General features: G+C 34.1%; 3 protein-coding genes and 1 pseudogene across 5 annotated transcripts; 2 read left to right on the top strand and 2 right to left on the bottom strand.

Annotated features, from left to right (window-relative positions):
• On the top strand, positions 306-3,237 carry LOC107628879 (transcription factor BEE 2). The gene is made up of 7 exons (XM_016331504.2): positions 306-638; positions 840-1,067; positions 1,153-1,287; positions 1,385-1,456; positions 1,910-2,155; positions 2,246-2,357; positions 2,985-3,237. Exons 1-7 carry the CDS (start codon positions 426-428, stop codon positions 3,026-3,028), a joined length of 1,050 nt encoding a protein of 349 aa, XP_016186990.1. The 5' UTR covers positions 306-425; the 3' UTR covers positions 3,029-3,237.
• On the bottom strand, positions 5,495-9,130 carry LOC107628881 (probable pinoresinol-lariciresinol reductase 3). 2 transcript variants are annotated; one of them, XM_021117965.1, is made up of 5 exons: positions 8,818-9,130; positions 8,601-8,735; positions 7,664-7,907; positions 7,370-7,573; positions 5,495-5,852 (listed from the first exon to the last, which is right to left on the bottom strand). In XM_021117965.1, the coding sequence occupies exons 1-5, from the start codon at positions 8,995-8,997 to the stop codon at positions 5,833-5,835; spliced, it is 783 nt and encodes a 260-aa protein (XP_020973624.1). In that variant the 5' UTR covers positions 8,998-9,130; the 3' UTR covers positions 5,495-5,832. The 2 variants fall into 2 exon arrangements, with proteins under 2 accessions (XP_020973624.1, XP_016186993.1); XM_016331507.2 differs by lacking the exon at positions 5,495-5,852 and adding an exon at positions 6,325-6,794 and having other exon boundaries at positions 8,818-9,127.
• LOC107628880 (post-GPI attachment to proteins factor 3) lies at positions 10,871-14,450 on the top strand. 2 transcript variants are annotated; one of them, XM_016331506.2, is made up of 7 exons: positions 10,871-11,191; positions 11,329-11,375; positions 11,679-11,773; positions 12,105-12,366; positions 12,468-12,664; positions 13,397-13,584; positions 13,981-14,450. In XM_016331506.2, the coding sequence occupies exons 3-7, from the start codon at positions 11,679-11,681 to the stop codon at positions 14,265-14,267; spliced, it is 1,029 nt and encodes a 342-aa protein (XP_016186992.1). In that variant the 5' UTR covers positions 10,871-11,191; positions 11,329-11,375; the 3' UTR covers positions 14,268-14,450. The 2 variants fall into 2 exon arrangements, with proteins under 2 accessions (XP_016186992.1, XP_016186991.1); XM_016331505.2 differs by lacking the exon at positions 11,329-11,375 and having other exon boundaries at positions 10,872-11,191.
• On the bottom strand, positions 15,383-16,480 carry LOC107628883 (annotated as a pseudogene).

Genomic DNA, 26,776 nt, shown 5'->3' with positions numbered 1-26,776 from the left:
AAAAGAATATATTTGTTAAAATAAAAATATTTAATAGTGTTGGTAATGTAAAGGATGGATAAATACTAAATAGTAAAGAGTAATGCGGAAACGACAGCGTTTGGGTTTAACCGTTTAAGAGTGTTGAAACAGTCCCACGTGGCGGTCATATCAGTGGGACCTCACACACTCACACACTCACACACACACTCTCTCTCTTAATATTCCTCCGCCGGCACACTCTCCTCTCCCCCAATTCTAATTATTTTCATTTTCATTTTAATTAAAATTGATATTAATATTAATATTATTTTCTTTCTGATTATATATACACACACATATTGCCATGGTCATCCTCGATCTCTTTCTTCAACTTTCTAAGAAACTAAAACGGTTAACAACAACTACATACTCTACTCTGTTTAAAGAAGAAGAAGAAGAAGAAGATGTTGCATTGTGTAAACATGACAGTGTTGGAGAGGCAGCAAGCAAGAACCAAGAAATGCATTCAACAAGATCTTCAAGACAATGGATCCTCGTTATTTGACGTCTTCTCTGATGATTATTCCTCCCTAATTCACATGCCTCCTGCTCCTTCTTCTTCTTCCGCCATTTCCTCCTTTGTCTCTCCCAAGAAGAGAAAGTCTGAAAGCCACAAGGTTCCTTCAACGAAACTCAACTTTTTTTTAAGTTAAAATTCATATGCAGTTGTCTTCACGTGAAGTTAATAGCTAAGAATCGTTAAATAATTTGACTAAATTATCACCTAATAATTTTCTATTATAACTGCAAATATTTTTTTACATTTTTCTTATCAATCTTATCTTGTTTTATCTCTTTACTCAATTCTTTTCTTTTAGGTGGTTGTTGCTCAACAAAGTCATACGAAGAAGGAGAAAAGAGTGAAAGTGAGTGCGGAAGAAGACTCATCCAAAATGAGTGAGCAAATTACGAACAAGGACGAAGTAGCTTCTGCTGAGAATTCCATTAAAGGATCTACTTCGGAGCCTCACAATAACAAACCTGACTACATTCATGTCCGAGCTCGCCGCGGCCAAGCCACTGATAGTCACAGCCTTGCAGAAAGAGTGAGTCGTCAAATAATTTGACATGTTTGACTAAACTGTTTTATATTCAACGAATTCTAAGTAACTAACTAACTAATGTATGCAGGTTAGAAGGGAAAAGATTAGCGAGAGAATGAAGTATTTGCAAGATTTGGTTCCGGGATGCAACAAGATTACAGGAAAAGCTGGAATGCTTGATGAAATCATAAACTATGTTCAGTCTCTTCAAAGACAAGTTGAGGTAATTAATTAATTAATTTAATTTGTTAACGGGAAATTGAAGTATTTAGATGTACACGTGGCTTATTATTATTGTCATGATCACTTCTTGCTTGCAGTTCTTGTCTATGAAATTAGCTGCTGTAAACCCAAGACTTGAACTCAACGTTGATGATCTCTTTGCCAAAGAGGTAAAACAAACAAGAAAAGAAAATGCACATATTACAACTTTACCCCTCTTCATCTTTCATTTTAGCTTAATTACACACTAAACAACAAGGATTAATCAACCATGCATTCCCATATTGTCCTTCAATTATGTTCATTAATAGTGATTTCTGTACAATATTTCATTTTTTAGTAATAAAAGTGATCAATAAAAAATGAAAAAAGATAAAAAAAAATTTGTATTTTATATTATAAAAAAAATAATTTTGAAGTACTTTTAGTGTAAAATCGTTTTACATATATTCAATTACATATCGTCATATTAATAAAACAACTATTTTTTATATTGACCACGAAAATCATATTTTAATTTTTTTTTTTGTTATTTCACTTATATAAGTAAATAAATGTACTTAGATCTAACATAAGCATCCACATGTATGTAAGAAAGGCTTATTAAAATTTGATAATGACAGGTATTTCCTGCTTGTGCTCCAAATTTTGAAGGCATTGGAATGGGATCATCAGAGATGACTAATAACCCTGCTGCATATCTTGACTTCAATTCAGTTCAACAACTTGTATCATGTTCCAATGGATTAATCAACAACATTGGCATGAATATGACCCCTTCACCAGACATGGGTCTTAGGAAAACCATTGCTGCACCCCTCTCTGTGTCTTTACCAGAAACATTTCTTGACTCATCATCTTGTTTCAATGTATGCTTAATTAATTACCCTTTTCTATGTTACTATGTTTCAATGATTTTTAGTTTTCTATAATTGATCCTTTTCTGTTGTTCATTGCAGCAAGTTTTACCTCCTTCAATTTGGGAAGGCGAATTCCAAATCCAAAACCTTTACAATGTGGCTTTTGATCAACCTAGAACATCATCTTTTCCACCTTCTCACCCATTTACAGGTACCTACGAATTATGATTTTCCTAGTGACCTTTTTATTTTTCCAAAATGCAGAAAGTGGAAGCATAGCAGAGTGGAATAATTTTTCATCATGAAACATGATAGGGACATTTTAGCCCATAGCAATAGTTATTATTTATAAGGGTAATGTTAAGAATAAAAAAAAAATAATTAGTATTTGTTTTATTTAGTATTTTATTAATTATTGTAATAATTAATGAATGTTAAGTAAAATAAGTTTTGATTATTTTTTGTTACTAAATTTTTTTGTATTTAAAAATTTTAAGATAATAAATAATTAAGTAAAATATTTTTGTTGATTTAATAATATAATATTATTGAATATTTGTGTAAAAATTAAAATATTGAAAGTTAAATTCCACAAAAAATAACTTATATGAGGTTACCGATTTATTTATATTGTGGTTAAAAAGAAATGGTGTAGCAAGGTAGGAAGCTTCCTTTTTGAAATTCTAGGTTTTTTAGGAAATTTGGATGATGAGGCTTTTGGATCAATCATTTTCTCTAAAGACTTGTTAAACACTCCACTATTACCCTTGTGATTTAGTTACCCTTTTGAAAAAGTAGTTAATTTGAATTTCTATTTTTTTTTATTATATTTGTGCAGGTTTAGTGGAAGCTAGTAATCTAAAGATGGAGATGGATATGTAGATGATGATGATGATAATATCTTAAATTTGCAATTTATTTTGGATGAGGTCACTCCACATGGGAATGGCTATCATGAAGATTCTTAATTTTTCTTTTGAAGTAAATATAACATAATATTGGTTGTATACTTCTAAGTATATAGTATGACTATAAAAATAAGATTTATTATTATTAATATTAATACCCCGTTAACTTTTGGGTCGCCTTCATTTGCACGTTTCAAGTACTATTTAATTATTTATTATACCATCCAAAAAGAAAAAGTTTGATAGCGATGAGAATTGAATTGAATTGAGCATATATGTGACTGGGCACCTAATCCAATGTAAAATAAGAAGTTGATGGCAACCTATCACTGCTTTTTCCTTTTTAATTTCCCTTCTCTTTATGATGAGATTATTATTTAGTAAAATAAAGGTAACATAAGCAGCTGGATGCAAATTAAAGCTTAATACCAATTATATGATAAGGACAATAATTGATAGTATTTATAATCTTGATTTTCAATTAATTGTTTATAGGATATAATAGTTCTTAATGAGTTTGCAACATAATCAAACCTAACAACAAACATCAAGTGGTTTTCCAAAAGGATACGAGGGTGATGTTTAAGGTCCTTAAAAAAAAATAGTATATAGTAAAAATAATATTGACGCAATTAAATAACTATGTAAAATTATGCATTAAAATTATTCCTCATTAATTATCTTAATGGAAACTTTTAAATTTGAAGTCTCTATCAATCGCTTTTTTCATGATTAAATCACCACAAATATTAAAGCTTCTTGTCATTTTCTCATCCACTTGAGCATCTCATAAAAATATAAAATCACACTAGTCAAATTATCATTTGATTACTTTTGTAGTTTTGTTTTGGTTGATATACTTAACACCCCAACATGCACTACCATCAAGCATTGCTGGTTTTGTAGTTTTCAGTTAATTTTTGTTTGAATTTGATCAATCTCGTGCGATCAAAAAGTATTCTTCCAATAATTCTCTACTTCATCAACCTGATTTTCATTTTCGCCTTTTTTCTTTTTCCTTCATATAATCATAAATTAATATATACTAGTATTTCTTAATAAAAATTATATTTAAAGACTTTAGGTACTTTCACTTGTAAATGTATCATATATAAAAGTTAAAACCGTTAAAAATCTTAAGCGAAAGTCTTAAATTAAATAAGATATTAGATAGAGTTTCGATCCATTCGTTCATTTAAGTAAGTATCAGATGTTCGAATTTTGTTTTGTATATACAGCAATAATCTATTGACCAACAACAAATCTTTAAATAGAACTCTGATTCGCGACGAATTATTTGACCTATTGGACCGAAGAATAACGTGGCAAACCGAAAAATATAGGTAGAGAATCATCTTTGCATGTATATCTCTTTTTTTGGTTTTCCATGATATTTTCCAACTCGGCAGATCAATGACTAATCCGTAAAGGATCAAAGTTCTATTTAAGGGTTTGCCGCTAGATAATGGGTTGCTGCTTGCACAAGGTGGCTTGCTTAAGCGAACTAATGAACTGCATGCATGTGTATCTCTTTAATCTAATGCGATCATGAAGTATTAGTAATTACCATTACGTGACAGTAGAAGTTACATGATAATAAACTTGTAACAGAAAAGACGAATGAATATAAAACAAAAGGTGTAACTAATAATGCAGAAGTAGCATATGTGTGAAATTGTATTGGATTTAATAAACCTTTGCCATTTGGTTGTGGATGAAAACAGGAAGACAACATTGAACATGGTTGAGAGAGACAAAGGTAGTCATGCGCCTGATAGTGGACCTTCTCAAAGCCGCCATTGGGGACAAAATAATAGTCTTCTTGATTGAGACACTCATAAATTAGGCCACAAGCTAAGATTGATGAATACATTACATTGCCTTATGTTATTATGGGAGGGAAAGGAAGGTGGATGGTCACACATTTCAATTAATTAGAATGATTTTTCTGTCCCTAACAGTTATGATCCAGTTCAATCAAAATGGACATCTAAACTGTTTACTATACCCGAAAATAAAATAAAATAAAATAAAATAAAAATGGACATCTAACTCATATTTGTGGTTAAAACTTAAAAAGGATAGATGGTCATTAATGTTTGGAATTATATGGACAAACCACAGTTACAACTCACATGAAAATGAACAAGATGTTACATTTGAGTTATCTGGTTGCCAAAACTTATGACATGACCTATTAAAAAAGATGGAGATGACCAATCAATATTTATTTCTCACATTGATAGCAAAAATTGAACTATGTGGGGTATAATCTTATTACATGCCATGTGCTAATCCTCATTAACAAAGATAATTATCTTAAAATAATTAAGCAACAATGCTACATTGCGCATATTGATATCAATGTCACTTGATGTACCTATGCTTTTCATTCTTATAAGAAAGACCCCTTGGATTTTCATACATAACATATGTTAACAAAAAAATTGAGGGACACATCTTGTATGTATATATGTATAAATAATAACTATATCTGGCATAAAATCATGTCTTAATATGCATGAAAGGTGCTGTTCGGTGTTAGGTTGCATCAATGGTTAAAAAAAGGGGACCACTTGAAAGGGTTTTTGCCAAGGGCTGCATGGGGTAGCTAGTTTAGTAGTATATTTTATCTTGGAGTTATGAGAGCCTCAGAATTTCTTCACTTTGAAGCCATATATAATGGTGAGATTTGTGGACCTGTCTCATCCATAGCCAAAGATCTTGTTGATTCTCTTTGTTTCTGTTGATGGTGAAACATGATCTTGGATTTTCCTTTCATTGCCCCACACCTTCATCTTATGTGGGGGAAAAAAAATATATTAGTATAAACACTAATTTACTATAGCATGTAGTCAGATATATTCTCATAAATGTTGATTAAATCCATGATAAGTGAGAATATTTTAAATAAAGTGAGGCAATTTACTTTGTTGTAAGTAAGTTTGATAATGAGGTATTAGACTTGTGTCTATCTCACAAGTCACACTCTCTATCCCTTACACTACTCACATGGGGGGTTGGTTCCAAGATATTAACTATTAAGGCACCAAGCCATTATAAGATTCCCTAACATTTAGCTATCTAGAATAAAACATTAGTCAGATTTTAAAAAGCAAGACTTTTTAAACTAACCTTCCATGTTTGTGTCTTGTTCCTTTTCAACAAAATTGTAAATCTTACCGGATTTAATTTGATCTCATTGTAACTTTATTTTTGGGGGAAAAAAAGAACCCATTCTAATAGTCATGAATATGAATTTTTGTAATAGAAAATTGGGAAGTGCAAAGTTATATAATTTATCTGTAGCTTTTACTTTTGAAATAGTTACTTGAATAGAACTATTCATTCCCTCATGTAGCATCACCAAATTCTAACAGGCTACTTATTTTACACCTTCAAAAAATGATACAACAACAACAAATCTTCGTCCCATTAGGTGGAGTCGGCTACATTGCGTCCTATCATATATGATGTCTTCTGTAAGTCTATTTATATTTAGATCTGTCTTGACCACTTCATTCAGAATCTTCTTAGGTCACCTTTGCAGCCGATATTTAAAAATGCCTCAAACTAAACTAGTGTGTCTAAGAATTCACTGACTGTGGTATATTTCAGTTGTGGATACAGTTCTGTGCCATTCACTCCATTGGAAGACTCAATGTCAAAGTAGGTGTGATCTTTCTTTATGAAAGCAGAATATATGAAAAGCTGTTCAAAGTTGGCAGGATAAGAAGTACCTGTGAAATAAAATAATTTGCACAATTTTTAATTGGATTTTACTATTTTAGGATCAAAGAATATCATTAAGATGGAGAGAAGAAAAAATACAAGAAAAAGGGGTAATAAAAATATTTATCTATGAAGTGTAGATTTTCGATCTATTAACATGTATGAGAAAGGTTAGTTCTCAAAAAGGATCATGAGCTATACACCAAATAGATACCAAGCATCTAATCATATCCCATAAAACTTGCCGGTCCAAGAATTTATAATTGAAGGTGTGTGAATTGTGTTCAAGCCAACCAAATACACCAAATAGATACCACAATGATTTTGCCATTTTGGTACTCATAAAACAAGCAAAACTAGTCAAGAGAAATTGACCTAAGGTTGCACAACACATCAAGCACTCACCTAATGCATTGAATTAGAAATTTTCCTTACATTTCTCTCTATTTGAGTAGAAACTTCATATCCCTGTCAGTCTTAACATGAGATGATTTTTCATGCTGTCTACAATCTTGATGCTTAGTTGACAAAAGTGACAAGAAGCAGCAACATAGTCACAATCAATTTGAAGTCAAAGTATTACCTTTGATTTTCTTGACCAGCTCTTCTTCTGAGACGTGTGATTTCTCAAGCTTCTTCCCGATTTTAGTTTCCCACATCTCGACTAGTTCATTCAGAGAACAAACGTTTCCTGGGGGTCTCAAGTACAACACTTTGTTCAAGGTGCGGGGGTCATCAACTGTGCTAATAGTGAAGGCAGCGACGTCATTTTCCTTAACAAATACGCCTGCAAAGAAACCCTTCATGAATAAGCACCAAACAAAAAGAATAACAATTACGTGACAAGAAATTAGCAATCGTCTTCGATCAAACAGACCTTTTGTGTTCCCATCACCAAATATGGTAACCTTGTCCCTAGGAGGAGCATTTAAGCCTGGCTGAACAAGAGAAGGGAGCAAAATCTTCATGAAGAAATTGCAGCAAATGCAGGTATATGGAATTCCTTCGGCCTCAACCATCTGGCGAATTTCGAGTTTGGGTGCGTAGAAATTGTGACCATCCTCCAGGTCATATATTTGAACCTTGGTAGGGTCTGCTCCAAATTCAGCTGGGATGAATCTCTGAAGAGACCAAAATAAACAACACATCATTGAACATATCTTACAATTCAAATATTCAATAATACAAGGACCATTGGCAATACATACACACATGCAGATCAGAAATGGTGGGAGCATATATCTTAATAAATGAAAATAGTAAGACTGTTGGTAACAGCTTTAGAAATGGATGCTCCAAAACCAAATTAACCAATTCCACAAGAAATTGAAGCAGAACATTAGAAATGGCCTAAGAATCAGCATTTTAAGCGAATGTTAACAAATAACCACAAGGACTTGAAGGTTGAAAGGCTCATTATTTGACTGAAAAGCGCATGCATGTTTTCTTATGCCAAATTAATTTACCATTGATCTCCATGGATTTCAAGACCCAACAAGCCCATTCCACTTTCACACTCATAAAATCTATTCCTAATTTCTGCTGAAGAATGAGGCTAACCCCAAAGAGACAACAACAACAGAAAGTCAGAAATAGACAAAACAACAAACAGGTAGAATGCATGCAACAAACTCTTTCAACAGAGTCTATTTCAAAATATACCCAATCTGATTCAATTCAATGCTCAACAAATCCACTCCTTCAAACTTGTCAAACCAACCATATTGTTCTACCCTAGACAATTTTATGAGGTACTCCATACTTGCATCATATCCAAAAATCCAAATTCTTAAGACAGGAAGTTTAAAGTGGACCTTAATGGAGCCAGATTGTTTGATAACTCGGATAAGAAGCTTCTGATCAAGAGTTTGCTTAGCTGAAACAGCAGAAATAACAACATCCACTAACTTGACAGCTTCAACAATGCTGGCTTCATCTTGGAGGGAACCCTAAGCATGAAAAAGAAAATGTAAGCCACAAAAACAAAGATTCGAGATTGCAATGTAAGGGAGGTGGAATTGAAGAACATACTTTGAGGAGGGTGGCACCAGCATGAGAGAGAGAGTGAAGCTTCTGTGCTTTGATGGGGTCAGAGAAAGCAGAATCCCTAACAAGTGCAAATGTTGGATGATCAAACTTGAGGCTTGCTTCTGCTAAGTGAAAACCCAGGTTCCCACTTGCTCCAATTATCAAAATTTTGCTCTTTCCCATTTTTCAAAAAAAGAAAAATTCTGAACTCAACTGATTAGGGTTCAGTAACCAAAGTGCACTTAATGCAGCACGTGCTAATTAATTTAGTGTTACAACTAAGTTCGTGAGATCCATCAGAAAGTTATTCAATTACTAAATTTTAAGAGTTGCAAACCCTACCCCCAACCCAAATCATATTTTAATTGGTTTGAGTTTTTTTCTTTTTTCTTTTTTATTTGATATTATTTTTAGACTGAGTTTAGATTATATTTTGGATTTGGATAGATCTAATTCAGGTCTCATAACTAAAATATATAATGTTTAATAAAATTTGTAACAAAGTATCATGGTTTTTTGTTTTAATTAATACTTTTTTTACAGTACATAATATTGGTTTTATTTTTCAATAATTTATTTTGATATAAATATTATATAATATTTATTAAATTTAATCTTTTAAAAGTAATATTTTGTTAATTTATCATATAAAATTTAAAAAATTTTTATTTGTGGTTCAGTAAAAAGATGTTTAGTTGGAAGGATATAGATAATTGGCTTTGGCTTTGGCGTCAACATGTTTCAGAAAAATATAAATTTTTGGCCTGACTATGTCTTCTGGAAGTTCTTCCTATTGCTGCATTTCGTTTTATGAGGGACATTTTGCACACGGATAGCTGTGTCCACGATGTTTCTCAGATTAGAAATCGGTTTTATATTGTATTCGGGATTATCCAAAAGCCCAACTAGTTTGGCAAGTTTTAGGGATCTCCGATCAACCAGTGGATTTGATGAGTTGGTTCTTACATAACAGCAAACAACGCCCCTTTAGATTCTTTTCTGGTCTCTGGTGGATTTGGCGTTCGAGGAATAACGAGATCTTTTATCCTCGCGAGCATTGGACCATAGACAAGGTAATTGGTATGGCTTTGTCCTTGGAAAAGGAGCTCCGAAATATTTTTGAGTTGCAACGACTGTCTATCCCCTCCATCTGTCCACGATTAGTGGCTCTTGGATTCCCCTCTCAGTGGGTACCTTTAAAATTAATTGTGATGCTAGCTATCCTAGTAACGGTGCTCGAGTTGGTTTTGCTTGTATTAGCAGAGATTGGAAGAGAAGGTAGCAACGACACTGACTGGAACAATTGAGAGTCGTAGTATTTTACAAGGAGAGTTGTTTGCTATTTGGAGATGCTTTCTTTTAGTATGAGACTCGGGACAAAGAGACGTTATATGTGAGACAAATTGTGTGGAGGCTTTTACTATTGTCAATAATTTACAGGATTGCTCTGGGTTTATCGATCCTTTGATGTTAAAAATCCGAAATATCATGTCTTAGAAATAGCGTGCTGATCTTTCGGTTCATCTTGAGAGATGCAAATATAGTAGCAGACATCATGGCAAAGACTGCAATGAGGACCCTTTCTCCCCAAATGGAGCTTCCGTTGCCTTGGAAGGAGTTTGAGAGTAGTATTCAATGGTACTATCTTTTTTAAGCAGTTTCTTATTTATTTTTTTTGTGTATTTTCTTTTAAATCATAAAAAAAATTAATTTAATATAACAAAAATTAGTTATAACTAATATTATTTCAAGTCTTATTGTTTAATTTAGTTGAATTCGGATAGATAATTAAATGTTAGAATTGTAAATTTTTATACATTAACATATTAAAAAATTCACTCTTTTTACCAAATTTTAAAGAATATGTGTTAGCTAAATCTGAGAGTTTATGTATAATAAATTTTTTTTATAGTTATTTTTTATTATTTTATTGTTATTTAAAGTGTAGAATTTATCTTTTTTAATTTCTCTTTCATCTCATACAAAAAAAGATCTTTAAACTTACATTTTTACCGTATAATTCACCTAAAAATTGAAGTTTTTGCATAGAATCAAACTTAATCCTTTCGCTTTTTTATCAGAAACTGGAAAAGTAGAAAACACCCAAATGGCAAAAACAGAACCCTAGGCTCCCTTATTTCTCTTCTGCTTTTCTTCTTTTTCTTCTTCTTCTTCTTCACTGGACTCAATCAAAGATCACCGCTGTCGCACGTTGCATCTCCTCTCTGACTTCTGCGTGCTCTGCTCCGTCGGTTGAGTTTGACCTGCGGTGACTCTGCTCCGCCGCGGCGCTCTCTCTGCTTTTGCTTCTTCTCCGCGGCGGTTTCCTCTTTTTTCTGCTCCGCTGCCTCCTCTACTGCGCCTCTCTTCTCCTCCGGTCTGCTCCGCATCTGCCAGTGCTATGTTTTTTTCGCTATTTATGTTTTGATTTTTATCGTTGATCAATGTGTTATTGTTGATTTAGTGCTAATGTTGCTGCTGCTATAAGTGAATTTTGCTATCAATGTATTGCAGTTGCTCATTGTTGATGAAATTGCTGATTAAATTCTTGATCAAATTAGGTTAGTTTTTTTATTTTTACTTAATCTATGCTTATGTTATATGTTATTGATAATAAACTTAGTCATAGCTTTGTTATTTGGTTTTGGATCTGTTGCTTGAGATTAGTTACTTGAAATTTTGGTTTAGTTAGATGATTTTGTATTTTTCTTATTTTAGTACAATTCGGTTATTTAGGTGGAACTTTGGTTGAATCTGTTAGTCGTCTGAATCTTTGACCTGGTAGTTTGAATGGTTCAATGGCTGGTCCGTTTGTTCAGAACCTTGTGTTATTTTGTTTAACCATCAGTTATTGCTGTAACCAGATGTTAGTTCGTTATGTGGTTGCTTTCCTTCTGGGGCTTCTGTGGTCTGTCTTGGTAGTAGATGCAAGTCTTGGTGATGCTGATCCACATTATAGGTGCATAATCTATCCTTACATAACTTCTCTATTTTTCTTCTCCATATGGAAATAAGTTCAGCATTTTTGTATTCATTGAGTATAACTGTAAGAAATGGTACTTTGTTTCTACTTTTATTTTTCTTATCGGTAGTACATAGGAAAATCTTCCATACTTACAGGTGTTCTATGTTACTAAGTGCTTATGATTTAAGTTAAATATTTTATTGGATTATACCTGACCATTTTCCATACTTCCAGGTGTTCTATGTTACTAAGTGCTTATGATTTAAGTTAAATATTTTATTGGATTATACCTGACCATTTCATCCATGTTTTGTTTGAATATTAGGAGTTGTGTAACCCAATGTCAAGAAAATGGATGTGTTGGTAAAAAATGCTTTCCAAATTGTAAATTTTCTTCGGATGGAGTTCTTATTGATCGTCCTTGGTACATGCAAGATTCACTTTACATACAATGGAAAAAATGGGACTGTCAAAGTGACTGTCGGTACTACTGCATGCTTGAGAGAGAGAAAGAAAAAGAATTACATAGCCTCGGCCCCGTCAAATATCATGGCAAATGGCCTTTCAAGCGTATTTATGGGATGCAGGTTTCTCTCGCAAAAGCCATGTGTCTTTCATTTCAATTGGAGTTGGTGTCTGATTACCCCAAAACTCGTTTATATCTCTGATATGTCACTTTTTGTTTTAGGAGCCTGCATCTGTGGCTTTCTCTGCTCTCAATCTTGCAATGCATTTTCATGGTTGGATCTCCTTCTTCATTCTTCTTTACTATAAATTGCCTCTAAAATATGGAAAAAAGCCATATTATGAATATTCTGGTTTGTGGCATATCTATGCACTCTTATCACTAAACTCTTGGTTCTGGAGTGCTGTTTTCCACAGTCGGTAAGTTGCTTATTCAGATACTTTCAGTACTTATTTTTAATCACCTGGACACTTAGTCAATGATGCAGGTCAAATTCAATCACAAGATATGAATATTAATATTATTTTTTCTGTATAGTATATGAAAATTCTATCATTAAGACACATAAATTTTATGAATGGCTGTTTTAACTGTGAAATTGCAAGCCTGACTTAAAATTATTTGGAGCATACCATAAGATATGTAATGAAGTTGAATTAATGCTATTGACAGTAGCATTCTGAATTTGTTGATGATCCCATTGTCTTTCAAGAAAATATGTCGCTTATTTCTAAATCCCACATAATACATGCTAATATTGCTTCTATTGTCATTTGACTGTCCACTCTCCATGTGTAGTATTTTAGGATGAAAATAGATCCACAACACCGAGATGGCATAATAGCTTGTCGTGATTCATAATGATTTACATATACTGATTCCTGTAAATGCCACCCTACATTGTTTAGTTTTGCATGTGGTAATATGTTATATTCCATGTTGCTTTAGAATATGCTCATTATTTTCTTTGGAATCACTTGGTCAGCCAGCCCATCCCCCCAAGCTTGCATATGGTAGGGTTGGACTTACAATCTTAAAAAGTCTTGCTTACGGTTGAGTATAGGAAAATAGGTCTCTTTAAGTATTCCACAACTCTTTTCCTTTCTCTCTTTTGCCTATATTTCATTGTTTCTGGCGTCAATGAACTGCAGAGATGTTGATCTGACAGAGAAACTGGACTACTCATCTGCAGTGGTTCTCCTTGGATATTCTCTCATTTTAGCCATATTACGTGGCTTCAATGTTAAGGATGAAGCTACCAGAGTTATGGTTTCTGCTCCATTGATAGCCTTTGTAGTCACTCATGTAATGTACATCAACTTCTATACATTAGATTATGGTATGTCCTATATCATGTAATCTTTATATTGTTAACTCAGGTCAAATGTGGGACTCATGCGTTCTTTGATAAAATCGTTGCTTGAACAGACTGATAATTATTTGTTTCTATTTTCTTCTTGTGGCTTCTGCTATTGTTACAAAATTATTGACAGTGATCTTATATTCTGAGTTTTCTTCCGACTTGTTCTTTAGGCTTAAATTTGTATTTGTCAATTTATTGTGGTGGAAGTGACGCTTAGTTTTCGGAAGTGGATAGATTGGATCCACCTTGTGCACTTGAGAACTTGGCTTGTTATGTATATTTCTCTGTTATGTTTGTAATGTTTTCTATCATTTCATATATACCCTCCCTTTGTCTGGTAATTTTGACAGCATTTTCATTCTTATTGCACAGGCTGGAATATGATGGTTTGCGTAATGATGGGTGTAACACAGCTTGTCATTTGGGCAGTTTGGGCAGGTGTTAGTTGCCATCCTTCACGGTGGAAGGTCTGGCTGGTTGTTTTCTCGGGTGGTCTTGCGATGCTCCTAGAAATATACGATTTCCCTCCGTATCAAGGACTTCTGGATGCTCATGCTCTTTGGCATGCAACAACAATTCCTCTGACCTACATTTGGTGGAGCTTCGTAAGGGACGATGCTGAATTTCGAACCTCTAACCTTGTTAAGAAGGCCAAGTAGATTCTATGTGACATGCCACGTCAAGTACTTGAATTTGCACATCTCTATTGTCATTGAAGATTTTGTATGCTGAGCTTTGTACTCAGTTTTGAAAGGTTCATGATTTGACTGAAGCGCATACATGTTTTATTATGAATTTTTTTTTTGGACAGAATTATGAAAATTAATTTACCATTGATCTCCATCGATTTCGAGACACTAGAAGCCCATTCCAATCTCACACACAAAACCTATTCCTAATTTCTCCTTAAGAATGAGGCTACCCAAGGAGACAACAGCAGAAAATCGATATCCAAAAATATGGCTAGAATGCATGCAGGATCTAGCATACTGGCCTTTTAATTTCGGCACGGCCCATTTTGCTTTCTCTCTTATGCTGAACTTAGCCCTCCTTGTCCCTATTTTATACTATGTTTGTCCGTGCTTGCATGCAGCATGGTGGGCTTTTACTTAGATCAAGTCCAATTTGCTTATCACATCGCTATTGACGTTAGCCCTTCTAGTTGTAGCGGTCTATTGGTGAAGTGGTATAACCTTCGAATACAAAAGTATTTTTCAAATACACGTGAATGCAGTATTGTATTGTTATTTGAAATGTTACACGTATTTAAAAGAATTTGATTTTTGGTCACTCTTGTTCTATTCGCAATGCTGCTATTAGTAGTAATCCATGTACAAGTAAACAACCAGACCTGCCACACGATTTGTATAAAAATTCTCGACAATTAGATCCAGCTTAGGGCCAATTGAAAATGCTTCGTTATTTTTGTATAACTAAATTATTCTAAATGGTTCTCAAGTATTCAGCGTATCTACCAAAGTTACAAAAATGGTGACTATGGAACAAAAACAAAGGTCTCAAAAAGTGAAAATACAAGAGCGAGAGGAACTCCGCTTCCACTTTCAAATGATACAACAATTTTCATACACATATTCAATCGTTCGTGTATTATAAATTTAATCAAGTAATTATTTTAGTAGCACCACCAGAATAAAAAATACTAATTCGCAAAACAAATAATATATTGTTCGGTCGACATTACCATAGTTTTTGGATTTGGTTCTTTAAGCAAAATTTAATTCGAGAAATCAGCAAAACAGAAGAAACGGGAAGATATGTAGAAACTTTAAATCTCTTGATTTCTGACTATCATACAATCGATCGTTCTATGAACAAACAACCAGATTCAGAGGTCAAAAACTAGATAGAACCATAGCAACACCACGAAATCATAACCAGATACCAGTACCACTCTAAAACTAAAGAGAACCACCTACATTTCAGGCACCTAAAAAGTAAACTTCTCTCAACACGATTACAATCATAAACCCCACACAACCCCCAAACCCATGCAGATCACAAATCAGTTCCTCCAGCTGCTGCCATCGGAGTCACCACACCGCCGCCACCACCGTTATCCACCTTCATGACGGCCCCACCTCCGTATCCACCACCACCGTCGCTGCGGCTAAATCTGCCACCACCATATCCACCGCCGCCTCCGCTTCTGAAGCCACCTCCACCACCTCCTCCACCTCCACGGGACTGAGCCTCGTTGACAGTGATGTTACGGCCGTCAAGGTTGGATCCGTTCATGCCATCAATCGCATCCCTCATGGCTTGCTCAGAAGCAAAGGTCACAAATCCGAAACCTCTGGATCTTCCAGTTTCGCGATCGTTGATAACCTGAACAAAACCACGAGAATTCACATCAGATCTGAGTAAGAACAAAGATAATTAACATATTTGAGAACCGAATAGAAACCGATCGATCTTCGCCTTTGAATCAAAGATGAAGAAGGAACGTACCTATTGGCGGATAATAAGAATCATAATAGTAACAAGAGTAACACAGAGATCAAGTAACGGGAAAACAGATCACAGAACAGATCAGAGATCAGAGAGATCACAGATCACAGATCAGATGGATAGCGGTAACAAATCCATATCCGAATCGGTGTTCAGATCCCGATCGATGATGCCTGCAATAAACGGACCTTCGATTCAACGATTTCTCCGTAGGCAGAGAAGGCTTTCTCTAGAGCTTTGTTATCGGTTCGGTGGCCCATGCAAGCCCACCAACGAAGCACCGGAACTCAACATCTGCGGCAGCCATTGAAATATCTAGATAAAGAAACCCTAAAAATATGGGATATTAGATAGAATAAGGAGAAAAGTGAGCACGAGGAATATCAGCGTACCCAAGGGGTTATTTTATAGGTGGTGAGGTTAACTAGGGTTAGGGTTTGTGGGTTGAATCTGGGTTAAAATTAGGGTTATGTGGACGGACGGGTATGGATTGATTGGTTACAGCTTGTAGCTAACAATAGTGCGTAGTTTCCATTTTACCCCTGCTCTTTAATTATTGTGTATGGCTAATCTTTTCCATAATTTTAGAAAATATCTATGCCTGTTTCGTAGTTTTGACTGGGTACTATAGATATTTTAGTCCTACTCCATACAAAGAAAATAGTCGTTAATAAGATTTTTATAAGGGGAATTGGGATTAGGAGTGATGATTGATTGGATCGGAATAGGGATGGGATAGTAACCAAACAGGTGTAAGGATAAGAGAGTGAAGGAAGTGCACGTGTGGTGTTTTAAAAGGGTAATACGGTTAAAGAGGTGGGACCCGATATCACGTGATAAAGCTGCAGCGGCTGGATTCACGGAACGAAGAATAATGCATCCAAAATATCTCGGGTGTCAGTTGCAACCTTGAAAATATCTCATATGTGCAGTGACGGATTTGTCCTCCACAATATTACGGACTGCAATCTTTCAAGTTTTAACACTATCTACCTAACAAAAAAACTCCCTCCTTTTCTTAGGGTTAGTGCTAATTTTTTTCTTATGGATTATATTAATTGAAAGCTTAGGTATATTTGTTTGATATGAAGTTATTTTTTTAAATGATATTAATTAAATCAGATTGTTCAATTTGTTTGAAGAGGGAATAAATGTAAAAGTTCGATTTTGATTTTTAAAAATAAAAATTAAACAGTCTGATTTGTAATTTCTTTTAAAAAAAATTAAACAATATAAATAGATAGATATAATTTTTAGATATTATTGAACAGCAAAAAAATATCGATGCCTTCGATTTCTTAAATTTTATAACTTTGAAAATTATATCTTGTCTCATCCTTTTGTAATACACGAACATGCATAGAAAAAAGATAAGCATTTTTTAGAAGTATAAAATAATTTAGAAAAATGCTATGTAAATTACCTACCATATATGTGTTTTACATATTTTTCTTTTATATTTCGTATTTTAGCCTATATGATATACCTAGCTTAAAATTTAATGACAACAATTATCAAGGTTCGAGTTAGAGGCTACTGTGAGATAATTTCTCCTTGTGAAAGCATTGATTTTTTGTGTCACTATTCATTCACCAAGTCTTAAACTCTGGTATATCATTAGCCTGTAAACAATGACTAATTTCTAGTCCCGTTGAAGTTAAACTTTTAGGCTAGTGTGATTTGGAAAGAAAGAAATAAAGAGAAAGGAAAGAAAGAAAAAAAATAAATGGATTTTTATTTTTTTTAGATGTATTTGAATGAAAGAAAAATAAGAAAGAAAGAAATGTTATAAAAAGATAATTTTATCCTTATATTAAAAATGATATAAAAAAAGTAAAGGGGTAATATTAGAAGTAGAGAGAGAGATTGATAAACCCATATTTTATGATTCATTTTGTGCTCAATTAAGTGTTTTTATCAATTCTTCACCCACTTATTCACATAAACTGCATGGTTTTACCATTCCTTCCTCATTTTATGAGATTTATAAAAACATGTTTCCTATGCTTTATTAATATTAAAATTTATTTATCCTTTATTACCATCCGATGCCGTGATTTGTGTGTTAAACAAACATTGCCTTAGTAGATAGAAAATTAGTTATGAAATATTATTAGATACATGCTATCCTAATAATTATTTTTTTTTTGTTTACAGTATCTTCTAGTCCGACAGACATGCATAAGACGGGATTCGAACTCTAACATTTATTTAAGTAAATCAGTGAGTTAAATACTCGACCAATCCAAGTTGCTTTGCCGGTTGCTGCCCTGATCATTATTACTTCGGTTGTGTTAGAGTTGGACCTCATGGTTTAAGATTTTTATTCATATTAGACGTTGGGCCTATCTTTGTGGAACGGAAACCCATGGGCCATAGCCAATACATGATATATTAATATTTTTCAAAAACCATTTAGGTCAAGTTAATGTTTTCGGTTGATCTCCCTTGTTCTTCCAACTTGGAAATATGGGCAGAGTGTTCACTGAGCCCAGCTTAGACCATCTTATGTAATAGCAAACATGCAATGTAAAGATAGATATCCTTTCATGACCAAAAACAAGATAGATATCCTTTGACCTCCGACCAAAAAGAAAGATATCCTTTGACCCAAACCAAAAATTTAAAACCAAAATCACTGGTAAAGAAAAATTGATCTCTTTTTTGTTAAAAAATTCCATCCAATATTTGGCCATTTGAGTTGCTATTGTTCAAGTGGTTGCTTCATAATGACTTGTGGTTCATGTCCAAAAAAAATATAATGAACCAAGTTGGGTTGGTCTAGTGGTTATCTCATTAGTTTGCTTAAGTAAGTGTCGGAAATTTAAATCTCGCTTTGTGCATGCAGCAACTTATTAGCCAGTGACAAACCCTTAAATAGAGCTCAGTACTGCAGTGGATTAATCCTTGACCTGTCGGGTTGAAGGATACCGTAAAAAAAAAAAGTAATGACTTGTGGTTGAAATTAAGATGAATAGATTGATCAGACCCAAAACAAAAAAAAAAGTGAATATACGAGCTAAACTTTAAAGTGGTCCCTAAAGTAGTGACTTGTTGTTTGCTGTAATTCTGAATATAAACTTGGTTGATTCACTTTCTTGGGTGCAGATTGTAGGTAAGAGGTGGTGTGGGTTGTTTTTGTGGGTAGATAAAATTCTGGAAGAAGATGTGATAACATGTGATGGTAAAACAAGCCCTTTAATTGACAATGAAGAATGGAAGATGAAGATTGCTTAGAAACTTGGAAGATTAGAGTCTGAAGTTAGGGTTCTAAAAATAGGTAGAATTTTGGTGTTTGTATCTATGCTGCTGATTACAGTAGTTGTTCTTCTCTTAAAGTTGGATAGGCAATTTGGCCAATTATATCTGGCAAAAAACAAATGACATGCATATGTTATTCCTGTACTTGTACCTGTCTGTTTATTTAAAAGAAATGCAAATTAAAGTGTTTGACACTAATGTGCTTGCATATTTTGGAAATTAGAAAAACAATATGAACTACTAATATTTCCATCCATAATATAATTCTTGTCAAAGTTTTCATGATTAAGGCCTTACATAATCATAGGATCCTAATTTCTGTTTTGCAATAAAATGGAAATGAATAGTGTTTAGAATGCATCTTAAGTATATATAAGAGGACAAAATAAAAGTAAAAATTTGACACATATCAATTCAAGAAAGTCATAATTCATATTTATAATGTAGAAAATACATCCAAAGAAGGCATTATAAAGTCAGAACAATAATCACGAAGTATATCAAAATTGTCAAAATATAGGTCTCATAAGTTTCCAACACTAAAATTTCTAACACTTGGATCCTAATTAAGAAAGCATACAAAGTAAATTACTTTACCAAAACAAATAAATAAAGACACCATCTGTCTCTAAACATAATAATCTAAGTAATTAATTCTTAGTTCTGGGTGGCTTGAATTCAGGATTAGGCACAAATCTCATTATGCTTGCAAGCCTTGATACAGTTTTCTATGTTGCACCTTGTATTGGATTAGGTGGATTAATGCTTGCTAGTAGAATGCTTGCAAATGGAGTGCTTGAAGGTGGGGTGCTAGCTAATTGGGTGGTGGCAGCTGATATGCTTGTTGATAGAGTGCTGTTTTTGGGTGTGGACAACTTTTTTTTAGGAGGCAGTTTGGTTGGCCGAATAGAAGTGGGTTGCACCTATGTATGAAACATTTGCATTGACTAAGAAAAGCTAAAAAAGTATTTACATAATTATATATAGAGTGAATACCCCACCCAATCTCTGACAATTATCTCGAAAGGACTACGAGACCCTCCCAAAAAAATAACATCCAACCCGGTCCCTGATCTTTTTTTTTAGGGACTGATTAGCCCCTGTGCCAAAAAATAACATTGACTTTTTTTGGCACATGGGCTAATTAATCCCATAAAAGTAAAGCTCAAGGGTCGGATTGGATTTTTTTTTTGTTAAGGGTCTCATTGTCTTTCGAGGTAATTGTCAGGGGTCGTTTAGGGTTTTTTTTCTTATATATACGTATATATGAGAAACTAATAATATAAACCTGTTGAGAGTCATCAGTTTCTGATAAAACAGGGTTGACTAAGATCAAGCTGAATTTCGACCTGAGCATGTGGCACAAGTGTGCCATCACCACCATTTACGACAGTAGTTGGAGCAGAATTGTTGACCTCACCTCCATTAGCATCAGTATCAGCAGTAGCTACAGCAGCTGATTCTTCGTCAACAACCCTCTTACTACAATTCTTTTTGGTGTGACATGTTTCACCACAATAGCAATAATGTCCTTTTTTATAATTTCTTTTTAGGAAGGTCTTCTGCTTCTTGCCTATACTTGGCTTCTTATTAACATCCTTTCTTCTTTTTTTCTTAATTGATCCTGGCTTCTTCTTGAACTTTGGTGCTTGAGGTCTGTTATGTGGTGATTTTTTCATAGTGCCTAACCAGGAAGTGGATTTATATGGAAGGCATAAGTGTTGTTGTATGCTTCCATGGTCAACCAGTGATGACAAAATTCATCTGGCTTTTTACCAGCCTTTACCAATGTGGCACATGCATGCACACATGGTATCCCTACACAAAAATTTACAACCATAAATAAACAAAATTCCAACTACAAATCATGAATAAAACAACCAAAAAATATGTATAAAAGACCATACCACTTAGTTGCCAAAAATCACATGTGCATAATCTCTTGCCTAAGTCCACAACCATATTGGTCAGCCAGTCATGAACTTCAAATTCCTCATAATCTGCATCACCAGACTACATGGAAACCCAATTTTTTTATTCTTTTCTTATCTTTTCCAACCTGCTTTGCTGTATTGGAGGTAGGATCCCAATGTTATTCCTCAAATTCACCTTGTTTCTAGCTATAGATCTCATGGCATACATCCTGACCTCCTCCAACAGTGTGATAATAGGCTTGCCTCTAGGTTCTTTGATCCGTGAGTTAAAAACCTCACACACATTATTGCAGATGTTATCCATTTTAGGTGCATTACTAAAGAATGTCCTGCTCCATGAGTCCTTTGGTCATTTGCAGAGATAAGTCTATGCATCCTTATTTAGCCTCTCCAATTTTTTCATCCCTTCAATGAACTCTTCTTGAGTAGTACACCTTGCACACTCCCAAAGCAAACCTCTAAGCTAATTATCCTTTCACTGTTTGTTGAAGTTCTTCTATAAATGCCAAATACAGAATCTGTGATGGACGTTTGGAAAAATATCCTGAACTGCATGGACAAGTCCCTGCATAACCAAAAAGTCAGTACTAAAGTTTCTAATCGAACCTCAAAAAGGTCCCTCATGTTATATTAATGAACTCAGAATGGTCCCTAAAATTGTGTAAGTGACATCACATTGGCTCCTCAATAGAATAAACATATACTACGAGTATATAGCAACCATCAACTATGCAACCTCCAATTTTATACATCAATCACTCAATTGTTCTAAATAGCAATAAACAGATTTACTACTCAGCACACATATATAGCAATAAATAACAATAATTAATATATCTAACAATAAACAACAATAAAGGGATTTACTACTCAACAGTTATATATAGCAATCTTCAATTACTACCATTAATTAAGATATCTAGCAATAAACAACAACAATACCTTTTACATGTCTGAAATAAAACACCAACCATGTTGTTTATAATCACCCAAGTCTTGATGCAGTAATTCCAAAAACCATCGCCAATTCTCCGTATTTTCAATGGACACAATTGCATAAGCAATCACATAAATGTGATTGTTTGCATCTTGATCAATAGCAGAGAGAATTTGACCACCATATTGTATTTTCAGAAATGCTCCATCCAAGCCTATAAGTAATCTGCAGCCAACCTTGAACCCTCTTTTACACCCATAAAGACAAATGTACATCTTTTCAAAATTTGGATCTTCATTAGGATTGGGATGAGGTCTAACACCAATACTAACAGTAGAGCCAGGATTACTTTTCAGCAATATCAACCCATAATCCCTAACCATACCATATTGGGTAGCAGCATCTCCGTACACTACGCCCTTGCATCTCCTAGAGCCTTTGTTAATGAGGACTTGTTCAGGTCCAAGTCACACTTACTCTTAAAGTACTGTGCAGCCTCAAAATGTTTAAGATTAGTGTATTTTCTTAATTTCTTAACCAGTTTGCAACCTAGCCATTTCCTGTTAACTAGCCTGTTCTTAGTCTCTCTAGGACAAGTGTGATCGTTCATAAAAATCTTGATCTGCCAACAATTATCCTCACTGTCCCGGAAAGCATATACAAGCCAGCCCTCACCTTTACACACAGCCCTCATCCTTACACTGTCATTCTTCTTAAACCAGATCTGCCTTCCCTCTTGGATACAGTACTCATGAATAGCCTCCTTGATCACAGAAAACACCTCATTTGAATCAACCTCCTCTAACCTATCCTCAGAGTTCGGAGGAGTCTTCATTTCTTCGAAATGCCAAGACTCTCTCCACCATCAGATTCATCATAAGCTCCATCTTGAGCATCATAATATGGTGCCATTTCACCAATGTTAGGAATCGGTCCAAAAAATAATTCATCATCTTCAGACCCTGAGTCTGCACATACAAGCCCATCATCATCCTCAACCATAACAACTCTCTTTTTTTAAACTTGTTTTTCATCTGTTGTAGTCCTCAGTTTAACATCATTCTTCTTCCCAACTGATCTCTTCACAATCACTTCTTCTTCCTCACTAAAGACCTCATCACCACCAGGCCTATATGGTTCGTCCTCTATACTATCATAACTTTCATGGCTATCTGAGGATTCTTTCTTACTAGACAATGTCAAAAATACAGTTTGGAGCTCCTTTCCCTTAACAGATGCTCTTCCAAAAGTTCTAGTTGCAGCTGCTCTTGTTAAAGGTCTCCTTGCATGTGATGCTGCATTTTTGACTTTTTGATAGCCTCTCTTTGGTAGATAAGAGTTTTTTTTTTATTTCTTTAAATTTAGATTTAAACCTAGTTAGAGATTTTGCAATGAGCTGGACCATTAATTTTGGTGGTGGGTTGGGCTTAGTACTAGGAGCAGCAGTGGATTGGGCCATTGTTTTTTGTGGTGGGTTGGGCTTAGTACTAGGATCAGCAGTGGGTGCTGCGATTCTTTTTTGTGGTAATTTGGGATTACTAATAGAAATTGCAGTAGGTTGAGTCTTATATTTTGGTCCTGAAATGAATTTACTAGGAGGCTTAGTTGTGAAAATTGTTTTTGGAGTAGGGATGGTGTTGTGTATTAGTTCTGAAATTGGAGTTGGTGGTGATGTGGTGGGAATGGGAATTGTTTTGGGGCTAGTGGTGTGAGTTGGTTCTAAAATTGGAGTTGATGGTGATGTGGTAAAAATTGTTTTAGTTGTGACATTGATGGTGGAGTATGGGTGGGGAATAAGGTCTTATAACATTATTAACTCTTTGCCTTTGGATGATACTGGTTCTGCTTTCTCATTAAGCACAAGTTCAGAGACTCCATATTCATAGTATACATGGATAACTCCCTTGTTCTTCTGAGCAAGGTAACACATTTCCATGAGCTCCTTGTCATGTGTCATAGCTCTAAGACCATTTTGCAAAGGCTTATTAGGCACCAGCCACCAACCACCAACATTGAGTCACCTTGTCATACCCAATGTTTTTGTGGTAGTCTTGGACGAAAAAGACATCCAGTGTGTCGATGTCAATTCCCGGTAACTCATAAATCTATCAACCATTGTACTTCACACTTCCATCATGCTCTGTGATAAATGACCCTCCATGGTGAAATATGATGGTAATCAAAAGATCATCCATCTGTAATTCAAAAATAAAATTTCATGATCAAACTCATAATCTTCAACCACATTAACAAATTGGCAACTTCAAAACTAAAACATAAAATCATGTTTTCAACTGTAAATGCAGTAAACCCTAACAGATAAGAAACAAGTTTTCACCATAACAAACAACCTTTATCCAGTCAACAATTTCATTAGCCTAACCACTCAGAAAGCTAATTGCAATCAAACCCTAACAAATATTGCGAAACACAAACATCCATACCCACACATTACAACACTCCAACAAATTGTTTCTAATTAACTACTGAAGATATCAAACTAACAACAATAACAAAAAACAGAGCACTCCTATTATCACATAATTTTTTCTTTTCTTGCTTACCTCTTTCAGAGAAACCAGCCATCGGTACACTCTTTGTCTGATGCAGATGACAAAACCGATCCTCCAGAGCAGTCGTGTTCCAACGAAATCGCTGCAGTTACAACAATAGCACCACCGCCATTGATGAGTATAGGGGAGAATGAAAGACTTTGTTTGTGTTGTGTTTTGAGAAGGGGAGACAATATGTTATAGGATCCCGCTAGGGAGACAATGAATTATTTGTATAATGTGTACAATGGGTTATTGAGTTACAAAATGAACATCCCCTATACTATCTAGAATAACCATCCGAATACTAGCGATAATAAACATCTTCTCAAAAACTTAAACTGATTTTTGGGTTCATCAAGGATTGGACTCTTGACCTTTCGAATCTAGCGTTCTAATACCATGCATGATACCACTCATCCCAAAAGCTTCAACTGATGACAAAGGGTAACACTAATGATTATATCTCTTATACTCCCTAAACCTCCATTGTACACATTGTATAAATATTCCATTGGCTCCTCATACTTTCCCTATGTTATATTAACGTTTGAGGGAGGATTCTTCAAAAAGCAATTTTAGAGTGAAACGACGTCGTTTTAGGGCATTTACGCGCCACCACTAATACTACGTCGTTTTAGCTTCACCAGCATGTCAGCCTCTAGTCCAGATCAGCTTTCCGGTGGCGCCAGATGGACAGAATGTGCCGGAAGGATGAGTCTGAGTCCTGGGGTGCAATTTCAGGAATAAATATGGGTAATTATTAAGTTTATGGACTATTATAAAGTACGAATGTAACTTCAGAAACTACTTTAAGATTTAGTTCGTAAATATACTGATACATCCCAACCAAATTCCAATCTTAAATGCAATATTTTAAGAGACAATATTAGAATAAGTAAAATCAAATTCAGAGTGGACATGACAAAAAAAATGGATAAATATAATTTTAACGAAGAAAACTTGATAAAAAATAGGAGGTCAGGAAAAAATTATTGTAATTTCCCTTTTCCTTTAGTAGAATAAGGTAATCACTAATTTTTTGAGTAATAAGTAGATATATTCTTAAAGTTTGTGATATAACTGAATAAAACATATCAATTAAATTTTTAAGATAAATTTCTAAGAGAAAAAAGCACTCCGCCAATTACGTTTTTAAAGAATTCAACGGTAAAATTATGAGTATGTAATGAAAAGATGAATTGTGTTTGAATTTTTGAGAGACTTATAAATCAATACTTCAATTCATTTAAGAATGTATTAGATACTCTTTTTTCTTAGGGGCTTATAAGTTAATTACAGATATTTCTCAAAGATTTACTTTATATTTTACTTTTTCAGGATTCATACAATAATCTTAAAATTTTTCAAGATTTGCTTATATTATTTTTTGTATTTAGGTACGCAAGTTAATATTTTACGTGTTAAGCATGAATTTCTATCTATGGATTATTTGACATAGAAAGTCAAAAGTAGGCCTATTCAATAGGTAAAAAGTCAACGAAGCAATGCATTTGACTCCAACTTAGATGATTGATTTGATTAGATTAGATTAGACAACCACATCCACAGCCGCATTATTTTGGTAAACTACCAACGATCTTGATTCAACATTCAATGAATATTATTATTATTATTAATACTATTATTATTTAATTAATTATTAACTTGATTGTATTTTTAGTTTTAAAATTTTAAAAAATAAGATAGCGAGCAGTTATTTTTTTTAATAACAGACCTCTTATTTTTTAACTATTAGTTGACTCTAATTGGCTACTCTTCTAGTTGATTCCTTAGCAAAACCACAAAAAAACCATTAATAGTATTATTATCTTTTATTCAAACCTTAATCCGTTGAGGTCACCTGAAGACTGCACTTTTGGTCGGTTGAAGATCCACATTGCATTCATTTGTGTATGCTGTATGTGGTTGCTTGCTTCTAAAAGCTAAATTTGAACTATTATTTGTTTATTTATTTATTTATTTTTATTTTTATTTTAAGAAAATTCAGATGA

This window comes from Arachis ipaensis, chromosome B03, assembly GCF_000816755.2.
Source record: "Arachis ipaensis cultivar K30076 chromosome B03, Araip1.1, whole genome shotgun sequence".
In the NCBI taxonomy this organism is placed as follows: Eukaryota; Viridiplantae; Streptophyta; class Magnoliopsida; order Fabales; family Fabaceae; genus Arachis; species Arachis ipaensis.
The sequence above is the reverse complement of the archived record's forward strand: the minus strand, read 5'-3'. Positions and strand labels throughout refer to the sequence as shown.